General features: G+C 37.1%; 1 protein-coding gene across 1 annotated transcript in view; it reads left to right on the forward strand.

Annotated features, from left to right (window-relative positions):
* CPS1 (carbamoyl-phosphate synthase 1) overlaps positions 1–19611 on the forward strand; it is a 118477-nt gene that overhangs the window by 83391 nt on the left and 15475 nt on the right. The window contains exons 24-34 of the mRNA XM_058664251.1: positions 59–124; positions 601–664; positions 2888–3069; positions 5664–5858; positions 6267–6334; positions 8074–8149; positions 11911–11988; positions 14737–14844; positions 16749–16838; positions 18139–18309; positions 19424–19498. Of these exons, the coding sequence (XP_058520234.1) occupies positions 59–124; positions 601–664; positions 2888–3069; positions 5664–5858; positions 6267–6334; positions 8074–8149; positions 11911–11988; positions 14737–14844; positions 16749–16838; positions 18139–18309; positions 19424–19498 (1173 nt within the window). The remainder of the gene's footprint in view (positions 1–58; positions 125–600; positions 665–2887; positions 3070–5663; positions 5859–6266; positions 6335–8073; positions 8150–11910; positions 11989–14736; positions 14845–16748; positions 16839–18138; positions 18310–19423; positions 19499–19611) is intronic.

Raw genomic sequence — 19611 nt, forward strand, 5'->3', positions numbered from 1 at the left:
ATTAAGATATTGATGCAACAAAAATGTACGAATTAGACACCTTTATTTTCTCTTGCAGATTGATACACTGGCTGCGGAATACCCATCAGTGACAAATTATCTCTATGTTACCTACAATGGACAGGTAGGAACTGCCAAACGGTTATACTAAGAAAGCTCTAGATTGAGTAGATACTCCAGATTGTGGGATATGTAATTGTTAGTATTTTGGTATCTGTTGATCTCAGAAGTGAAAATGGCAGCATATAGGTTAAGTACAATGATGTGTTACTGTCCTCAGTCTTTTGAAGAATGCCTTAAGATCTGAAGTCAAGCAAGTGAAAAGACAGGGACAGTGCCTCTGCGAGCATGTGATTATGCTGTGTTCTCATTACTATTTAATTTAAAATTACTGAGCTAGACCTATTTTTTACAAACAAGTAGTCTGTGCAATGCTTTATGTTTATGGGTTCCCAGAGACCAACAGAGTTTGCATGTGAAGAAGGATTAAAAAGACACAGATCTGAATTAAAAAGACACAGTTAAAAGGAGGACAATTTATAGTTAAATGAGAGAATAAATAATAGCTACTTCAAATTCTGTTTTTTTTTTTTTCTTTAGGAGCATGATATCCAATTTGATGATCATGGAATGATGGTGCTAGGCTGTGGCCCATATCACATTGGTAAAGATGATTCGTACTCACATTGGACTTTTTCTTTAATTTGAAAGGCAGACTTGCAGAAAGAGGGAGAGAGAGAAGAAACAGAGAGAACCTGTGTCTGCTGGTTCACTCCCCAAATGGCTGCATAAAGCCAGAAGCTAGGAACATTATTCAGGTCTGCTCTGTGGGCGCAGAGGCCAAAGGCTTGAGCCATCCACTGCCCCTTTTTCAGTCACAAGAGCAGGGCTCTGGATAGGAGGTGGGACATTTTGGATTCGTTCTGGTGCCCATATAGAATACCAATGCCACGGGCAACAGCTTCACTTACTACATCATAGAGCCAGCTTTAAATTTTTATGTTGCAATCTCCCCACATTGAGATAAAACTTTGATCTATGCAACTTATTTAGTGAGATAATCTCGATGACCAACTACATTTCCTTTCATTCAATGACATCATTTTATCATAAATGGATCAACTTTTTCCTGGGGCTGGAGAATGGATTTGACTCTTACTATTTTCCTACTAACAAAGCTTTTTAAAATCAGGACCTGCATTTGCTCAGGGACTTTATAATTTTAAGATTACAGTGCAGATAAATATCTGTGAAATATATGATTTTTATTCATATGAAATGCAAAGAGGCTATCTCATTGGTGCAGATAGAACATTTATAATCTAGTTAAGATGTTTATCAGAGATTGTGACAATTCTTCTCTAGCCAATTAAAATTAGATATTAGTAAGATCTAATAGAGTTGCAATCTATATATTTAAGTGGATGGTGATATTGACAAGTGTACTTAATAGTTAACCTCTACAAAGCATTCTGTTATGGAAATTATAAAACATATGAGTTAAATGTATTTGGTATTATGCTGTTACTTCATAGTTCATTTTAGTTTTTACCATTAGGTACATACTTCTAGAAGTACTTGAAGTAGACCCAAAGTATCTTTGTAACTGCAGTTATTATCTTAGTCTATTTGCTTTTAAGAAACTCTGGGATACTTTAAAAAACAAAAATACATTTCTTAATGTTCTGACTGGGAAATGCAGGACCAAGATGTTTTAAAGTTCTGTTGTTTGATGAGGGTTAGATTCCTGCTTCCAAGATGATGTTTTGAACCGGTTGGTCCTTTGGAGGCCTACACTGTTTTTCTAGTGGCAGAAGGCAGTGTGAACAAAGGCTCCTCTGCTGAGGCCTTTGACAACAGTGTTAATTTATTCATGAGGACTCCAGCTGATCAACTTGTCAAAAAACCCACCTCCTACTAGTGCATCAGGGATTCTGTTTTCCACATAGGAATCTGAATTTTTTACACATCTGGAGAGTAACAGTTGTATTATGGACAAAGGGCCTTAACACCTCCACCAACCTCTCCTTTGGACCTTTTTAACCTTTCTCTTCAAATTTAATCTAGTTCATGTAATAACTTTGCATTACATTAGGGACATTAGGGCACAAGAAGGACTAGTTGAGCTGATTATAAAGTATATGCCTATTAAATAATGAGAGTTATTATACTGTTCTATTTGGGTTACATTTTTTGGCAAGATTTTTAAAGAGAGGATGTTCTAATGCAAAGAGTTAATATTGAAGAGTTAATATCAAGTTGTATGTCATCCCAACGGAAGAAATATTTTCAAACATTTAGGCCATTACTCAGGTCACTTCATAGAAGGCCATTCACTCTACGAGGGTAGCCTTGCCAAGGTTAGAAGAATCTGCTTAGAAAGGACAGGATTTTCCTTTACTTGAGGTATGACAGACTTTCAGGGCACCTCAGGGACCACAGGGTTTAACCCTGAGACAACAGGTAAATAGGTAGGAGTGAACCAAGAGCTCAAAATAGTTGATCACAAGAATGTCTATTTTGTGTATCAAAATCAATTGTGTTTACTTTGAATTTTTGTTTTAGGAAATAGAGTAATATCTTATCATTATAATGATGTCTCATTAATATTTAGGATCTGAATTCTTCAAATATGGAGATTATGTTTTGTTTATCTTGGTGTGTGAAACAAGCTAGCATTTCTTTGTTATTATGTAACTCGTACCATTTTTTCCTACCATTAATATAATGTGTGTCTGGGTCTGTAAATACATTTCAGATTGTTAAAAATTGAATTGAAAGAGTTATCTTCCCTGACTTAGACTACCTATCAATGTTTTTCTGCTTCTTGTTGTACTGTAACTTGGTGCTTTCCTTACCCCCTTTTTTGATCTTCTGGTCTTTGCAGGGAGCAGTGTAGAGTTTGATTGGTGTGCTGTCTCCAGTATCCGTACACTTCGCCAACTTGGCAAGAAGACCGTGGTGGTGAATTGCAACCCTGAGACTGTGAGCACAGACTTTGATGAGTGTGACAAACTGTACTTTGAAGAGTTGTCTTTGGAGAGAATCCTGGACATCTACCATCAGGAGGTAACAAAAAAAGAGAAAAAAGAAACAAAAGAAAACCCAACAAAAAGAGAAAAAAAACCCACAACTATACATAGTGCACACTTTTGTGTGTTCGTGTTCATAGATATATATTATGATTTCCCAGAGGAGAACAAGCCTACTTAACTGACTATTTAGACCTACCAAAAAATTCTCTTTCCAGTTTATGTGATGTGATTAAAGGATAAAAAACACTGGAGGAGAGAAGTGAGCTCTTCATGAAGGAGTCCTTTTTCCAAAGATGAAGCCACTAGGCTTTGATAAGATCAATGATTTAATTTGTAATGATTCTGTTCTTACAGTTGCTCCTCTGTCCCCATGCCAATATTATTGAGTGTACCTTCACTATGGGTTCACAATGGCTACACAGAAAGGTTACTGTAAGTCTGTAGAGCAAGTTAAAACTTTTTATGATTAACAAAATTGCTAAAGGATTGAAGAAATGCCCAGTAGTTGTGTCTTTGACATTATTATAATTAGTTTCTTACCACAGGGATTATTCCTGTTTGTAAAATAGGATCACTTGGATGGGAAAAAAGTACTGAATTAGGATTACATAAATTTATTTTGAAATGCTACTTTGAAAAATATTGATGTGTTTATTAATTAAGGCATTTTCACTCAACTTATGCTCTTAGGAAGCAACTCCTTAATTATTAAAAATTATATTAGAGTATTTAACATGAATGACTTTTTTGTATACATGTAATTAAAAAATGTAATTGCCTAAAATCCTAACAATATTGGTGATAAAAGAAATTAAAAGGTTATTGAAGAGAATAATTTGTTTAAAAGGTCTTACGAAAAAGTATATTGAGTGTGTTTTAAAATGATGAAAATTAGTTTAAGTATAATTACAGATATGTGAAATGGTGGATGAGTATTTCAGTATTGCTTATAATGTCTTAAACCATTCAACTGTGGAATGTTTACTCAGGCAGTTCTATAAAAATAATCATTCTTATCAAAGAAAAATAGTGGCTTAATCCCTTATAAAATATTTCAAAATTTGGGCCTGACACAGTAACCTAGTTGCTAAAATCCTCACCCTGCATGCTCCAGAATTGCATATGGGTGCCAGTTTAATTCCAGCAACCCCGCTTCCCATCCAGCTCCCTACTTGTGGCCTGGGAAAGCAGTAGAGGATGGCCCAAAGCCTTGGGACCCTGCACCCACATGAGAGACCCGGAAGAGGCTCTGGGCTCCTGGCTTTGGATCGGTGCAGCTCTGGCCATTGCTGCCGCTTGGGGAGTGAATCAGTGGATGGAATATCTTTCTGTCTCTCCTCCTCTCTATATATCTGCCTTTCCAATAAAAATAAAATATATCTTTAAAAAATTTCAGAATGATACAAACAATGATCAAATGCATTTGGCACATACATGTGTATGTGTTCAGCAGCTCTGTTTAGGATTTTGGTAGATCGTTAGGACAGACTCAAATGTGTCCAGCTCAATGCCCTGTGAAATGGCACATAGAGTACACAGGATGCTTACTGTTTCAAGCATTTAATTAGCTTATGTAGTATACATGGAATCTTTTAGGGGTTACACACATGAAGACTGCATTCGGTATATGTCAGAGAGGGGCATGCACAGAGAAAATCAAAACAAAATGGGAAGGGACTTCTAACTGTAATTTCTATTCTCCCTGTCACATCCATCCAACACTGGCCTGGAGGAACTTTGTTGGACTCATGATTGTTTATTTTGAAGTTTTGCTTTTAAGCAAGGAAATTTACACCAATCAAACATCTGGCCAAAGATTCAGGCACTGAATATAAAGCCAGCAGTAAGGAAATATTAATTAATGTCAGTTAATGTGTATTATAGTTGGTATCAAGGCGGCGGCAAATGAGATGGGATGGTGGCTTGTGTTGTCAGAGTGGGAAGTAGGAGCCCCAGCAGACGCTAGTTCAGAGGTAGAGTTTCTATAAGCAGGAGGAAAGAAAATCGTGGCAATCTTCTGTGGAAATGTTCTCAGTGAAAATAGTGAAATAGTGATCTTTCTGCGGCTGATGGGGGTGATGGAGAATGAGACAGGAATGTGTAACTGTCCTGAGGATAGAGAGTTTATATTTTAACCTCCAGGAAATGAAGACCTTTGGGAAATTTTGAGTGTAAGCATCACTGTGGAAGCAGTCTTATGGAATGCCTAACCTGAACATGGATAGCCAAGGTAGAGGGGTAGGTATGAGAGAAGGGAGATTTGAAGAAAAATCTGTATTCATTCTTAAAACCACAACAGTGAACCAGGAATTAGTAAATTATTGTGTGAAGAACGCGATGCAGATGCATTAACTTGACTTTCTTTTTCAATTGGTGCACACGTAGGTGTTGCAAAAACATTCATGTGTAGCAGTGTGGACGTGTCACACCGATGTTTAGATGTTAAGTACCTGAAAGTCAAACTCAGGTCTATGTATCTGTGGCATTATTTAATATTGTTTGCTCATAGGCGAAATGAACACATTACAGCCAGGTAGAGAATGATCAGTGAGGAAATGGAAACAATATCAGCACAGTTGTCCACTGCAAATATGTTTCAGTGGTGGATATCATGGATGTCGTTTGCAGGCTTGTGGTGGTTGCATCATTTCAGTCGGAGGCCAGATACCAAACAACTTGGCAGTCCCTCTGTACAAGAATGGCGTCAAGATCATGGGGACCAGTCCCCTGCAGATTGACAGGGCTGAGGACCGCTCCATCTTCTCAGCTGTCCTGGATGAGTTGAAGGTGGCACAGGCACCTTGGAAAGCTGTCAACACCTTGGTAAGGAGAGGAGCAAGTAAATGCTTCTGTGTTCTCTTTTGAAGAATTCTATTCTGAATGTTAACTGCTGGAGATGTGAATTAGAGGGCAGATAGAATATACCATGCTTAGTGGATTTACTTTAAGGTGGCTGATTGCAGCTAAATGCTGATTATAAATTGATAGCAGTGTTCTCATTAAGATTCATACAGTGAATGCAAGTTCAAACTATTTTTGAACCAGATTTGATATTTAGAATTAGAAAGTAAGAATTTTATGTATTTCAATGTCCAATTTACATTTTAATGGTGTCTTTTGAGAGGAAGAATAAAAAGATTTGGGTTATTGCTTGATCTACTAGTACCTTACAACATTTTTTATTGCCTATTTTAAACTATTCATATAGTTTTGTTTTTTTCTATTAATTAGAATGAAGCATTGGAATTTGCAAAGTCTGTGGGCTACCCTTGCTTGTTGAGACCTTCCTATGTTTTGAGGTAATATATTATTTTCTGAAACTATTACTTAAAAAACAGGAGATGCTGAAATGCATGCTGTATTCTAATAGCACTAGGCTTTGATATACAGTAATTTGTAAATCCATTCAAAATCCCCAAAACCTCACAGTCAGTTTGAGGACAGTTTGCTCAATTTAATACATTTCCTTTATGGGATGGCTATAGGAAGAGATTACAGTTTTATATCTAGAAATGTAGGTTAAGACACATTGCCATGCTGAAAGTAGCTTTACCCTAAAGAATGACAATTAAGAAAATGCAAAAAAAAAAAACCTCTTGCAATATATTTTCTGATACCCAGAAATGGAAGCTTAGCTTTGACTCTGTCAGTAGTTTCTAATGGCAGCTTAGTTTCATAATCAATGAATGATAATGATGAGGAATATAGACAGCGAGGATCTTTTGTATTAAACTTTGAAACTAAGTTCTATCATCAAAAGGGAAGTTGTGAATTATCACTTACTCTCTTCAGATGTTACCACATGTAAGGAACTGTTTTAGTGAACAGGGGATAATAAGGGAAAGACAATTTGCTGTGCACAACTTGAAAGTGTAAATGGAATTTGAAATGGGATCCTTTAGAATAATGAAAAGTTTCAAATGAGGTGGAAAACTTTCCTTACTATTTAAATGACATTTTCTGTAAACTAAAGTCTAATATACTTCTTTAAGGAGTTAATCTAAATTAGTTTAAACAGTAAGCATATTTTTAAGGAAGGGTCGGAAAAAACTGTAACTGTTGTATTGCTTTTCTTTCTCCATTATACTTTTGTTCCAATTTTTATACCCTGAATCATTCATACCATTGCCCTAGAGTTCCTCTTTTAAAGAGCCGAAGTAATTGAAATCTTTATATGCAGAAATTTGTCATAGAGCACAAGCAAAAAATTACTGCTTTTAAAAAGGACATGGAAACTATTTTTCCTTTATTTCTCTACTTCCTTAATTGCTCCTCCATTCCCTTCCCCCTATATCATTTGGAAAAACATGAATTTTCAGAGAAAAAATTTCAGGCAGCATTATTTCTGAAGTATTTATAAAGAAGGACATGGTTCAGTAAACTTCTGCCAGATATTGTACATTATTAAAAATTTTGATCAAGGTGGTAGGATGGCTTGCTTAATACCATACTGGTGGCGTAAGACCAGCTACTGCTAATGAACTCTAAAGAAACATTAGAGAAATATCAACCAGATTATGTGCTGTGCTGAAGTCTAATAAATTTTAAAAATTACCTGGACTCAATAAAGCACTGCGGTATTTTAGCAAGGGCACTGGGCACCACTGTGATGCATGTCATTCCAGGGTGCCTGGTTTGAGACTGAGCTCCTCTGTTTTCAACCCAGCTTCCTGCTAATGCGCATGCTGGCTGGTATCAGGTGATGGCTGAAATACTGATGATTTTTTTTTGCCACATGGGAGACCCAGATTTGAGTCCTTGGGCTCCTGCCTAGGACTGTCTTCTAAATAAAATGAAAATAGATGTTTTTTAAAGTTAAAACAACAACAGCAGCAAGCAGAGCTACCTGTTTCTTCTGAGAACTTTGGCTTCGGTTGATGGTGCTAGTGAGTGAAAGGAGTGAAGCTCTTGTTTGGGAAAAAAAAAGAAGGATTGACAAGTTGCCCTCGCTAGCCTGAGAACCAGTGAAGCCTCACATGCCTTATGTCTGAAGTAGTAACAGAAGCTAACCTATTTTTGTGTTTTCCTCGTTTCCTAGTGGGTCAGCCATGAATGTGGTGTTCTCTGAGGATGAGATGAAAAAATTCCTAGAGGAGGCGACAAGAGTGTCTCAGGTAGTGTTCATTCTTCTTCCCCTAATGATCGTTAACTCTTAGGTCAATTCTTACCTTATTTTATATGCTGACCTTTTTCATATCTTATTAGAAAGATTTTCCTTCTTCCCACTAGTTTCCTACACATAAAAATGCAATCATTCAAAAGCACTACATTGTAACTGCAACTTTGGGGTTAGTTGAAGAAGAGAGACCTCTATGTATTTTATCAACGGAGTTTTACCCATTTTGAGGTTCTAGAAATCTAAAAGGATAAGCACGGCTGTTGATGCTGCGTGATTACTCTTTTCTTTTTGAAAGTTAGATGCTGATCAAGTTATTCCTGGGACGTTCAGCTCCCAAGGTGCCCAACTATGCTTGTCATCAAACAATGAAATCTTCCTGATTCTTAATTCTCATACTCTGGGACTTTATCTTATTCAATCATGTGAAACGTAATAATAAGTCAACTTGCACACCTGTCGTTTTTAGTTTTTCTGTGTTCAATTTGTGAGTCAATAAGCATGCTTATAATTTTTGGAGTAACTCAGTTTCCTCTGCTGCTCACAGGTGTTACTTTCTCCTTTGGCATCACCCCAGTCTGACATGTTAAGTTTTTCCCAGCAGGATTGTTGATCTGCAGACCTTGTACTATAAAAGATGAAAATATTTTTCTTGTAAAAGCTTTCAAAACCTATCTGGGGTTGAAAACAATTCCTGGAGAAGAGTAGAATTTGGAAGGAGCTGGAGAGTGGTATCAGAGATAATCCAAAAAACAGTTGTGTGGATTATTCCTGCATGTCTGGAACCTAATCCCTGTTATGTGTGATATTTGCATCCCAGGATTTTTTGAGCAATGAAGAAAATGGATAAGGAAAGAGTAAGAAGTAGTAAGTAGTTATAATACACGCAAACCAAGTGACTGTGCGTGCAGCTTGATGAACTGAGGGAGAGTTCTCTCAATCATCTAGTTTTCACTAACATGTTCTGGAGTGAAATATCAACAGTCCTTTCCTATAATCTGTTCCTTCCAGGGGTCCTGCTCTGTTCCCTTTTTGAGAACCAGTAATTATATCCAGCTGGTTGCATATGTGTCTGCTCCACAGAATACTGATGGAATTCCTGATAACATGCTAATAGAACCCTGTTCAAATATTTTATAATAAAGATGGTGATTGAAAATTTTCTCCTTCAAGTATCCCTCTCAAATTGCAGCAGTATCTGGGCTTCTCAAGTCAATTAATTTAGTTTTAAAATTTAAAAGCAAATGTTTAAAGTCAGAGAAAAACTGGAGAAAGTCATATACCCTCATCATTCCTGCATCTATTTGTGAATTCATTCATATATAACACCTGCTTTTTAGCGGCATTGTTCTCATTATTAGAAATTACACTAATGAAAAGACACTTAGCCTCTGAAATCACAGATACTTTTCTTTTTAGGAATACAGACTAATTATAATATGAGAAGCAAAGAACATTACAATGGAGGAAATACTAGTTTCCAAGGGACATTGGGAAAGTCTCAGGGTTCAGTTTCTGAGGAAGGACTTTCAAATTGGCAGAGGTTATATTTTGAGTGTGAATAGGAAGTAAGAAACAGCATGACAAAGAGTCTGAGGATGAGAAGGAACATGGTATTCCTAGACACTGAAAAATCATCCCGTGGATGTCTAGGACACCAAACATTGATTATGATGCTGAAGAAAAAATAGTGGAAGGAACCTAAAGAGAAATCTGTGATTCAATATAATAAAGTTAGGATTTAGTGATGTTTTTTATTTTCAAATACTTAGTTTGTTAAAATCTAAAGAAAGTGAATTAAGGGTTAAGACCAAATTCCCAGAGAGGAATCTACAGGCTGTTACTGTGGCTCAAGGTGGGGGCGGGAAGGGTTTGGATCCTTAGTGACAGCAGAGATGGGTTGGAATGTGGAAGATGTGCTGGAAGAGAAGGAGTGAATGGATGGAAACTGAGGGTAGAAGAAGAGAAAGTATTACTCCTGAGGTTTTTTTTTTTTTTTTAAAGATTTGGAGTTGAAAGATCAAGATACTGATTGATTTGTAAATATAAATTGCAAAATAAAAAGGCATATCATTTGAATAGAATGGAAATAATCATTAGGGAAGCAAATCTAGAAGACAAGCAAATGCTCAGAGAGAGAAAAAATTTGCATGTAAGGTATTAATGTAAAAGAAAGAACCATGAAAGGCATAAGAAGGAAGAATGAAAGCATAATTTGTAGATTAAAAAAAGATACTGTTGTATGGAGGTCAGCAATTCACACTCCCAGTTGATGTGGAAATGTATTGAGGTTTTTTCCACTCTGTTGTTTAAGCACATCATGACATTGTAGGTGTAGACAGTGGTAGAAAGTCCAGCAGCCTGTTGTCAAGATGTATTTAACAGTTTCGTTGTACACTTTCACTAACTTTTTGAAGACCTCTTCTGTACATGAATTGCAGATTTTTTGGAACAAGTAAAGTTATATTTTAATTTTGTTTTTTCATGAGCCTTTTGAAGTATCCTTGTAGTTCTTAGCAACACTCTACTGGTAGGATCACTAAAAGAGACATAAGACACAATATTTTTAAAAAAGGAAATGGACTTGGTGAAAGTTCTATTTTTTTTTTTTGGCCCAATAATCAGTTGCCTATTGAACAGGCCTTTGTAGAGAAGTAGGCAAATTTATATTTAATGATTTTCATTTAATTTAAAACTTTCAGAAACTCACTTGTATGTAGGAGATTGTTTGCCTTACCTTTCCATGAAATTCAATTTTATTATAAGTGTTCTGTTCAAGGGGACAGGTTCAATTTTACACATTTACACATAATAATGTATTGCACACAAGTGAACAGAGGAGATCTGTATTCAGATAAAAAAGGCTATGGGTGACGGGCCAGGAAGCATTTGCATTCTGAAATTGACTTTGCAAGATGAGCTGAATTTTTAAAGATGTAACTGAGTTTACACATGGAAGAAAGGCCTGGAGCGAGGTGAAGAATGACAAGGGCTCCAGGTTGCTGGAGTCTGTGGCATAGAAGAGATGGTGTCTGGACTCTGTAGATTGTCAGTTTATTCTGGAAAAATCAAGTGGTCAGGTTGTGAAGGGGATCCTGAGAAGTAAGCACATCAAGAATGATAGGAGTCTGCAACTGCCAAGAAAGACAAGATATTTTAAGATGATAATAGAAATGGGTGTAATTTGGAGATTCAAATTTATTCCTAGAAATGTACATTCTTAGAAATATACAGTATATATTAATGCCAAGGAAAGGATTTAACTTCAGGCAAGAAAGACAAAATATAATGTTGCCCAAAGTCTTTTTACGATCTCTCTTATGGAACTAACTTTAGGAAGTTATAGTGCTTGGGAAAGAGTAGCAGAAAGATTGAGAGGAGAAAAAATGCCTGAACCTATAATAATGTACATTTGTATTGTGTAGAGAAACATTCATTACTCTGGTAGCAGTGAACTAACTTATGTTAGTCCCCAGTTCCCTCTTTTCTCCAAAACAGAATTAGAGGGTTTATTTGGGATTTTAGAATTTACTGTCAGCATACTGAACCTCAAAGTTTGAAAAAGACCCTCTACCTCACTGTACACAGGGAATGAATTGTTCTTACAAAATAGGTAAGTTATCTAAAGAGTTTAGTATATAATTAGCCTTATGATTTGTGCAAGTGCCTCCCTGGCATGTACTGGAGGTATGCAACTCACTTGACCTCATGTACATGATTCACTTGAAAGTTCTATTCCTCTGTTTCCCTTGGTGACAGGAGCATCCAGTGGTGCTGACGAAATTTATTGAGGGTGCTCGAGAAGTGGAAATGGATGCTGTGGGTAAAGAAGGAAGAGTAAGTGCTTTATTCCGAGTTCCTGTTCCTGTCTTTCCATCATGAATTTTCTTTGCAGTCTTGAAACTTGCAGGTTAGAATTCGTGACTTCTACAAAACAAGTCTCCCATAATACCGGAGAAGCTGCTCAGTCAAAAAAAAAAAAAGTCACTAACAACTCAGTTGATGTAACATAAATATAATATTTCCTGTGTTTCATACTGTTAGAATTTCTCCTTGATGATGGTCAAAATTAATTATTATCCTGTACTCATCACTCTTTCTGAATAGATTCTCTCTCATTTCCTTTTGTCTGTGATTTTCCTTTTATGTTTCAAAAGATATTATACAAACACCCAATACTTTTCTTTTTCTGAAGCTTCTGATTGAATTACTGGTTTGTCTTTTCTCTTCATGTTCCACCTTTTCTGCTTTCATGGAGCTAATAAAGGCAAAACTAAAACAGAATAGGGTGGGTAAGGATAATAACATAAAATTGGCTTACCGTTGTCATATCTTGTATGACTAATACAATGAAAGCTTCCAACTTCAGAGACAGATGAAAATGTAAGAATTTTTACTTTAGCTTGCTGGTTATGTTAATAAAGCATTTGTGATTTACCCTAAAATATAGGAAATTGCATTTTAGGAGTCCATGTCATTTTATTTACATTAAAGAAAAGCTAAAAATTATCCTTTATCTTTTGCATTGCACATATCTCAAAACTTTCCAGCAGATGTTAAATTCTTTTCATTTTCTTCTGCCAAAATAGCAATTCAGAATAATTTTTCTCTGTTTAAGTAGTAATATTGTTTGCTTACCAAAGAATCATGTAATCTTCAGTTTGAAAATCTTAGACAAAATTTTCTTTAGCCTTCACCCTTAAGGACAGGAATTTTTCTGTATGGTAGACCTGATTGATCACCTGTTGCCTTTGTTACAGAAAGCAATATACAGTAAGATCTTGCACTGTAGTCTTCCCCCCACCCCCACCTTTTTTTTTTGTCTTGGAGATTTAAAGTATTCTCTGACTTGAACCAAGAACCTCTTCCCTAGAAATCTCATTCCTGTCTTCCTGATTCCAAAAAATAAATTCTTTCTTCTTAAAAACAAATTTAAATGTATAAAAACTGAGATTAAAAAAAAAGAATGTGATTACATTTACATGGGAATGGGGAACTCAAGAGTTACTTGACACTGTCATACCTTTAAAAATCTTTTTGAATGTTATTTATTTGAGAGATTTGAGTAACTCTTCAAATGCCACAGTGGCTTGGACCAGTGAGCAGAACAGGAATCGAGAACTCAAGCTAGATCTTTCATGTCAGTGGCAAGAACCTAACCCCTCAAACGTCACAGATTCCCAGAGTGTGCACCAGCAGTCAGCGGGAGTCAGGAGCCTGAACTGAGTAACAGGCCAAGGTACTCCAAGATGAGCTGCTGTGTCTTAACTCAGCTCTTACCTGCCAGACTAAATGCCCCCTTCATCATTGCCTGTTAAAATAATGCTGGTCACTTGGCTGTAAGATGCCAAGTGTAAGATGCCAAGACATGAGCCTGCCCAAACTGTTTCGTACATATTTACCACTGCACATCATTTTCTCCTCCTCCATTTGGAAATGTCCCAAGCTATCACATCATGTTTAAACTGTCATTCAGAGAAATGGGGACTGCATTTCTGATACATTATGATTGTTCCAAATGTGGTTGAACCATTTCCTTCTCTTTTCTAGATGTGTAACCAAAAAATTTCGAGTTCTTGAAAGTATAAAACCAGATAGTTCATATTTGTTCTCTTTTCTCTTTGTTTAAATTCTGTGATATAGGTGTCAGGGTAATTCAAATCTTACAAGAAGCAGAGGCTAAGCAAGTTAATCACCTTGACCAGGTCACAGGACTCATAAATGACATCAGAATGATGGAGACTTAAATACCACCCAGTTTTATGTCATCTAAAATTTGATGTGTGAATCTTTTATATAATGTTTTCAAGTATTTTTCTACTCTCAGTGTCCTTATCTCCCACCAAAACATACAAAAATTATGAAAAATATGTATTATGAAAAGTTATTCATGGATGTGCAATGGCTTGAAAAATAAGCCTATTTCACTTTGTTTTCCATGGATGTTGAGAAGTACTTGAGTAGAGTTAATAATGACGACTGTTGACTAAATCTGTCAGAAAAATTTTCAAGATACTAACTCAATCAGAAGCTAGGTACACACGATCCTGGGTTATTTATTCCTACATTTCCTTGTCTCTAAAAAAGGCCAAGGGTATTTTCTTCTTGCTGCTTTGCTATCTCTGAAACTTCAGTTTGTATATCTCTTTGTCATATTCTCAGATTTTGTTTGTAGTCCTCCTCAGTCATGTCCTTTATCTAGTGTGATAATCACTTCTCCCAACTTCTTTTGTAGTTTGTCAAAAGAATATAGAGGTTTCTGCAGTGGCTTCCAAATGCTGTGGTTTCCTATCATTCTTACAAGATAATAGAAGTTGACTTAGTTTCAATCTTCTCCTGTTTTTTTGTGCCTATGCCAATCAGAGGAAGAGAGCACTAAGCTCTCTGCTGCTCTCAGTTGGCATTGGAGGGCACCTGTAATGGTCTTGGGGGTTCAGGAAGTCTGAGCAGCTATTTCTATCACTCTCACCTGAAACCTAGCAAAGGAACTGGTCAGTGCTTCCGGCATCTTTCAGAATCAAAGGGGTGGGCAAGGGAGTAGTTCAAGTGGGTGCCTGACAACTGTTTCTGGAATCTTTTGATCAGGTTATCTCCCATGCCATCTCTGAACATGTCGAAGATGCAGGCGTCCACTCAGGAGATGCAACTCTGATGCTGCCCACGCAAACCATCAGCCAAGGAGCCATTGAAAAGGTCATTATTCATGATAGTGGAAGGGAAAAGGGAAACTAGATATCTGTTTTCTAACTACGTAGCAATGTATGACATGCTCTGAGCTAAATTTATCAATGTGGATTTTAAGGACCTCCTTGCTGTGAGTCAACTGAGTGTTTTAAAGATAGCAACTTCCTTCCCTACCCTCCAGAGCTTCTTTTGATGTGTGTTAAGACATTGTTCTCAAACTTCAGTATTCTCCTAAACTACCCAAAGAGCTTCTTACTTGCAGATTTCTAGGTTACACCTTTATCCCCACCCTAAAGTTTCTGACTCCATAGTTCTGAGTAGGGCCCTAGAATTTCTATTTTTAAAATTAATCTGTTTATTTGGAAGTCTGGGTGACAGAGAGGGAAGTCTTCCTTCTGCTGGTTCTCTCTCCAGAGACTGCTACAATTAGAGCGAGGCTTTGCAGAAGCCAGGAGCTCTGGTTCTCCCACATCAGTGCGGGGAAGCAAGCACCGGCGCCATCCCTCACTGCTCTCTGAGTGCATTAGCAGGGGGCTGCACCAAAAGTGGAGCAGCCCAGAATTCAGTCGGCAACCATGTAGGATTATGGCATTGCAGACAGTGACTTTTTGTGCTTCGCCACTATGCCATAATGAAATCCTAGTTGTTGCTGCTGATCTAGGGACCGTATTTAGAGAATTACTGGAGCAGGTGTTTCTGGGTTCAAAAAGCAGTTTCTCAGGAGTCATGAAGCAGATGTACAGCAGTCAATTAAGAACATTATAGAACCTATACTTTCTTTCTGCACAGTTAACCCTCATCTCAAATAAATGCTTTCTGAAATGTCTCCCTCAACTTGAATTTAAGAGCTATCCCTTAATATGACATCCCATAAAATCTGAATTTGCCTCAGTACTCTATATGCAGTGAAAGATACCCATTAGAGCCTATAATTTAAAATCATATGTGAGAATGTTCTAGTCATCTTTAGGCAGGTGAAAGCAGACTATGTTTTTACAGTAGGCTATTGCTATGATCCTATCATTGGATTCAATACAGGCTCATCTTGTTAGGTACACACTGTGTTTACTTGTAGATCTTTGTTCAAAATATGGTGAGAGCAGGATTTTGTAATGCCAATAGTAGAAGGAAACACGGTCCTGGATTTCAAGTGTATTGCATTTCAGTGGCTCATGTCAGGGTCATGACCTCAAGAACTCAGATTTTTCCACACTTCTCAGAACTCAGTGTCCCACAGATGCCACTTTATTTTATATCCAGTTGAGTTGCTGAACCACTCCTGTTTAAGTGTAATGTGGGAAGACATCTTGCTTCTTGCAATCAGTGCCCCCTCTTGGCATTAGAACCTTCTTGCTCTGGTTAGATACAGGGATTCCTATGTATGGCCTGCAGACGTACAGGGCATCCCTGCAGGGAAGCACCATTTCCTTCTGACCATAATATCTATCCTTGTAGAGTTTTGGGCAACAGAAAAGCAACACAAAGGAAATCTCCCTGATCTCTTTGCAATACTATGTAATTTCAGAGTCTGCACTCTCGGCAGGTAGGTCGTTAGAACGATAGAAACTTTGGATGGCAGTTTTTGGCACTGAGGCAACCACACAGAAAGGATTCTGTTTTGCTCTCAAAATAAAACAGAGGTACACAATTTTAGGTGGGTGGGGCCATTTGGAAGAGAGATAATCTTATACAGTTATCTATACTTTCTCTTGTTTTTCTATTATGATTATGTTAGTACAGGTTACTATTCTATTATTAGAAGTCTAATACTGCTTCCTATTATTAGTATTCTCATTCATGTATGTATAGCTCTATGTAAAGAGAAATGAAAGAAATCTCAATATGAGATTATGTCAGTATCTTTTTGCTTGTTTTCGTACTCTCAGCTGCATGTCATTGTCCATTTGCCGTAGGTGAAAGATGCTACTCGAAAGATCGCGAAAGCTTTTGCCATTTCTGGGCCATTCAATGTCCAGTTTCTTGTCAAAGGAAATGATGTCTTGGTAAGAAACACCAAGGTGCTTGCGAAGATGTTGCTGCTGAGTTAGGTCATGTTGGTTTGTGTACCTCTGTTAATCTCTGTGAATGGCCGCTGTGGAACAACTGGGTTCCCTGCAGCTGTTTCTGTTTGATTGTGTGATGTTATATGGGATGTCATGCGTGCCTTGGTGAAAGGCACAGGCTATTGGTGGCGCTGTTATGTCAGTCGCACCCTCTTATGGCACTCTGACCCATGAAAAGGAAGATCACTGTGTGTCATTTACAGTACAGTCCAAATAGATACTTAGGTTGTGTTAGACTAAATCAAATGTGCAGAGTAGTCTTAAAGTACATGCACCAAAATTCTGCTTCCCCTTTGCCCCGAGAAGAAAGCTGTTTAAGATAGAGCTTGCAAGGGGAAAAGAAAATTTCTTAAAACAATATTAATTAATTAATTAATTTAATCTAGACAATTAGCAGTCAATATTTATCCACCACCTTCAATGTAGTCACATGATAGCTACAAAGCTCAATAAATCATGGTCTATACTCTGAAAGATTTTTTAACTGAGTGAACATTGGGAGGAAGAGGATTAGTAGACAAATATAAGGCATCTATAATTACTTATTTAAGGTACCTGCTAGATGGGTTGTACCAGTAGAATGGCAGAGAGTGTGTTTGCTAGTATGTGCACTCATGTGCATTAGCTTATTTAAATATCATGTGCCTGATCTGGGTTGGATCATTAAAGACTTAGAAGAAGATTTTGTATGGTAATCCAGATTTTACAGAATATCTGATATTTGACAAATTGGAAAAGGTAGATGGATATAATATAATACATAAACAGAAAAATCATCTTGAAGGGTGGGAAACATCACATTTTAGGAGATGTGAGATAATCTTTCTGGATAATATTTGAAAAAAATAACTTGGAAGTTAAGATTGGGATCAGGAAAGTGGTACAAGACAAGAGAGAAATGTAGGTTGAAGCAAGAGGATAAATGGCCTTCAAGAACTAGGTCTAATCTGCAGCCAATGAAAATCCCAGAAAGGCTTTTCAGTGGGAACACTATCTGATGTCTGCATTATACTAAATCCATTGGCAGTGCATTGAAATTGGATTGGGGAAAGGTACTGGATCAAATTCAGAATTCAAAAATACCTATGGAAGGCAAACCAGTTAGGAAATGCCCAAGCAGAGCAGAGGCTAGGGACAAGTTTAGCAAATAAAAAGTGGTCACTAATTAATCGCAGCAAGCGACATTTAATATTGTTACTGGCTCTCACTATCATTCCTCTTTTGAATTTTATCTCTGCAGGTGATTGAGTGCAACCTGAGAGCTTCTCGGTCCTTCCCCTTTGTCTCCAAGACTCTTGGGGTAGATTTCATTGATGTGGCCACTAAGGTGATGATTGGAGAAAATATTGATGAGAAACGTCTTCCAACATTGGAGAATCCCATAATCCCTGCTGACTATGTTGCAATTAAGGTAATATTTTCAAAAATCAACTAGTGATTTTATAAATGCAATGAAATCAAATGAGCAAATCCTGATTAAAAATTTTTATGAGACTTCTAACTGAAGTGCTAATTGGAGATTTGTGTTTGGCTTTAATATTACAATGTAATTACACCAAACAGAATGTTATACAAACCTTTTTGAGTATTTCAAAAAATTCCAAATAATCATTTAGAGTTGCATGGCTTCAGAACCAACTAGATGCTTATTTTCTTCTTTTGAAATGCTCTTCTGCCTTACTTTATCCTAGTTGTGATTGCATAGAAATCTTGATTTTGTTTCACATTATCTGTTTACTTCTTATCAATGGATAGAAGAATGGGGAGGCTGGAAGAGAATACACAATAACTTGATTGACATGACCCAGAAAAATGAGCCCAAGCTGGAATTCCCATGATGATTCCGAGGAGTGCCAGAATCAATAGAGCAGTAGTCTAGACTAGATTAACAGACATATGCAGGAAATAGGAACGTACTTCTTACTAAATTGTACTGATAATAAATAGAAAGGAAGCACTCCTCCCTATGCGCCAGTTCAAGAGAAAGCTCTGGGCAGAAGTGCCTTTTAAGCCCAGTGTTTTTAAAAACTTTGAGAGGTGTCAACAGCAGTTTAATGTCTCAGAAGTCGGCTTACTGACAGCCAGTTCTGGCAAGGTGACTTGTTGCATGTTCCAATGAACAGAACGAGAAGAGGAATGTTCCAAAAGCCTATCAAAGAAAAAAATATGTTTGAACTCTGTGTTTGGGAAGTCCAATGCCCAATAGACTTTGTTTGAAATCATTCCAGTAAGAATATGTGTAGGCTAGATTAGGAACACTAGTCTGGACTGGTCACAGGGGCACTATTTACAAAAATAATTCGTGATGATTTAACCCAAAATTTTGGCGAAGAGCTCGGAAATTTTTTGGAACATGTTTTAGACCTATTTTTTAAGTCAGATGCTTGGACCAAAGGAGATTTCTTACATGTCTACCAAAGCTTAAATGAACCCTATGAGAGATGACTCATTAAGTATTTTTGTCCTTTTTAAATTAATGTTATACCCTTTTCTCATTTATTTTTCTTCCCTGTGTTTCCTGACAGGCTCCAATGTTTTCCTGGCCCCGGCTGAGGGATGCTGACCCCATCCTGAGATGTGAAATGGCTTCTACTGGAGAGGTAAGTGGCTTAATGATCCATGAACACTTTCATTAAATCTACTTTGAAATCTGTGATTTTGCGATCTTGGCAAAGTACATCAACTAGTAAGCAATAAGAGAACAAAAACTTCT

This window comes from Ochotona princeps, chromosome 5 (genome assembly GCF_030435755.1).
Source record: "Ochotona princeps isolate mOchPri1 chromosome 5, mOchPri1.hap1, whole genome shotgun sequence".
Lineage (NCBI taxonomy): Eukaryota > Metazoa > Chordata > Mammalia > Lagomorpha > Ochotonidae > Ochotona > Ochotona princeps.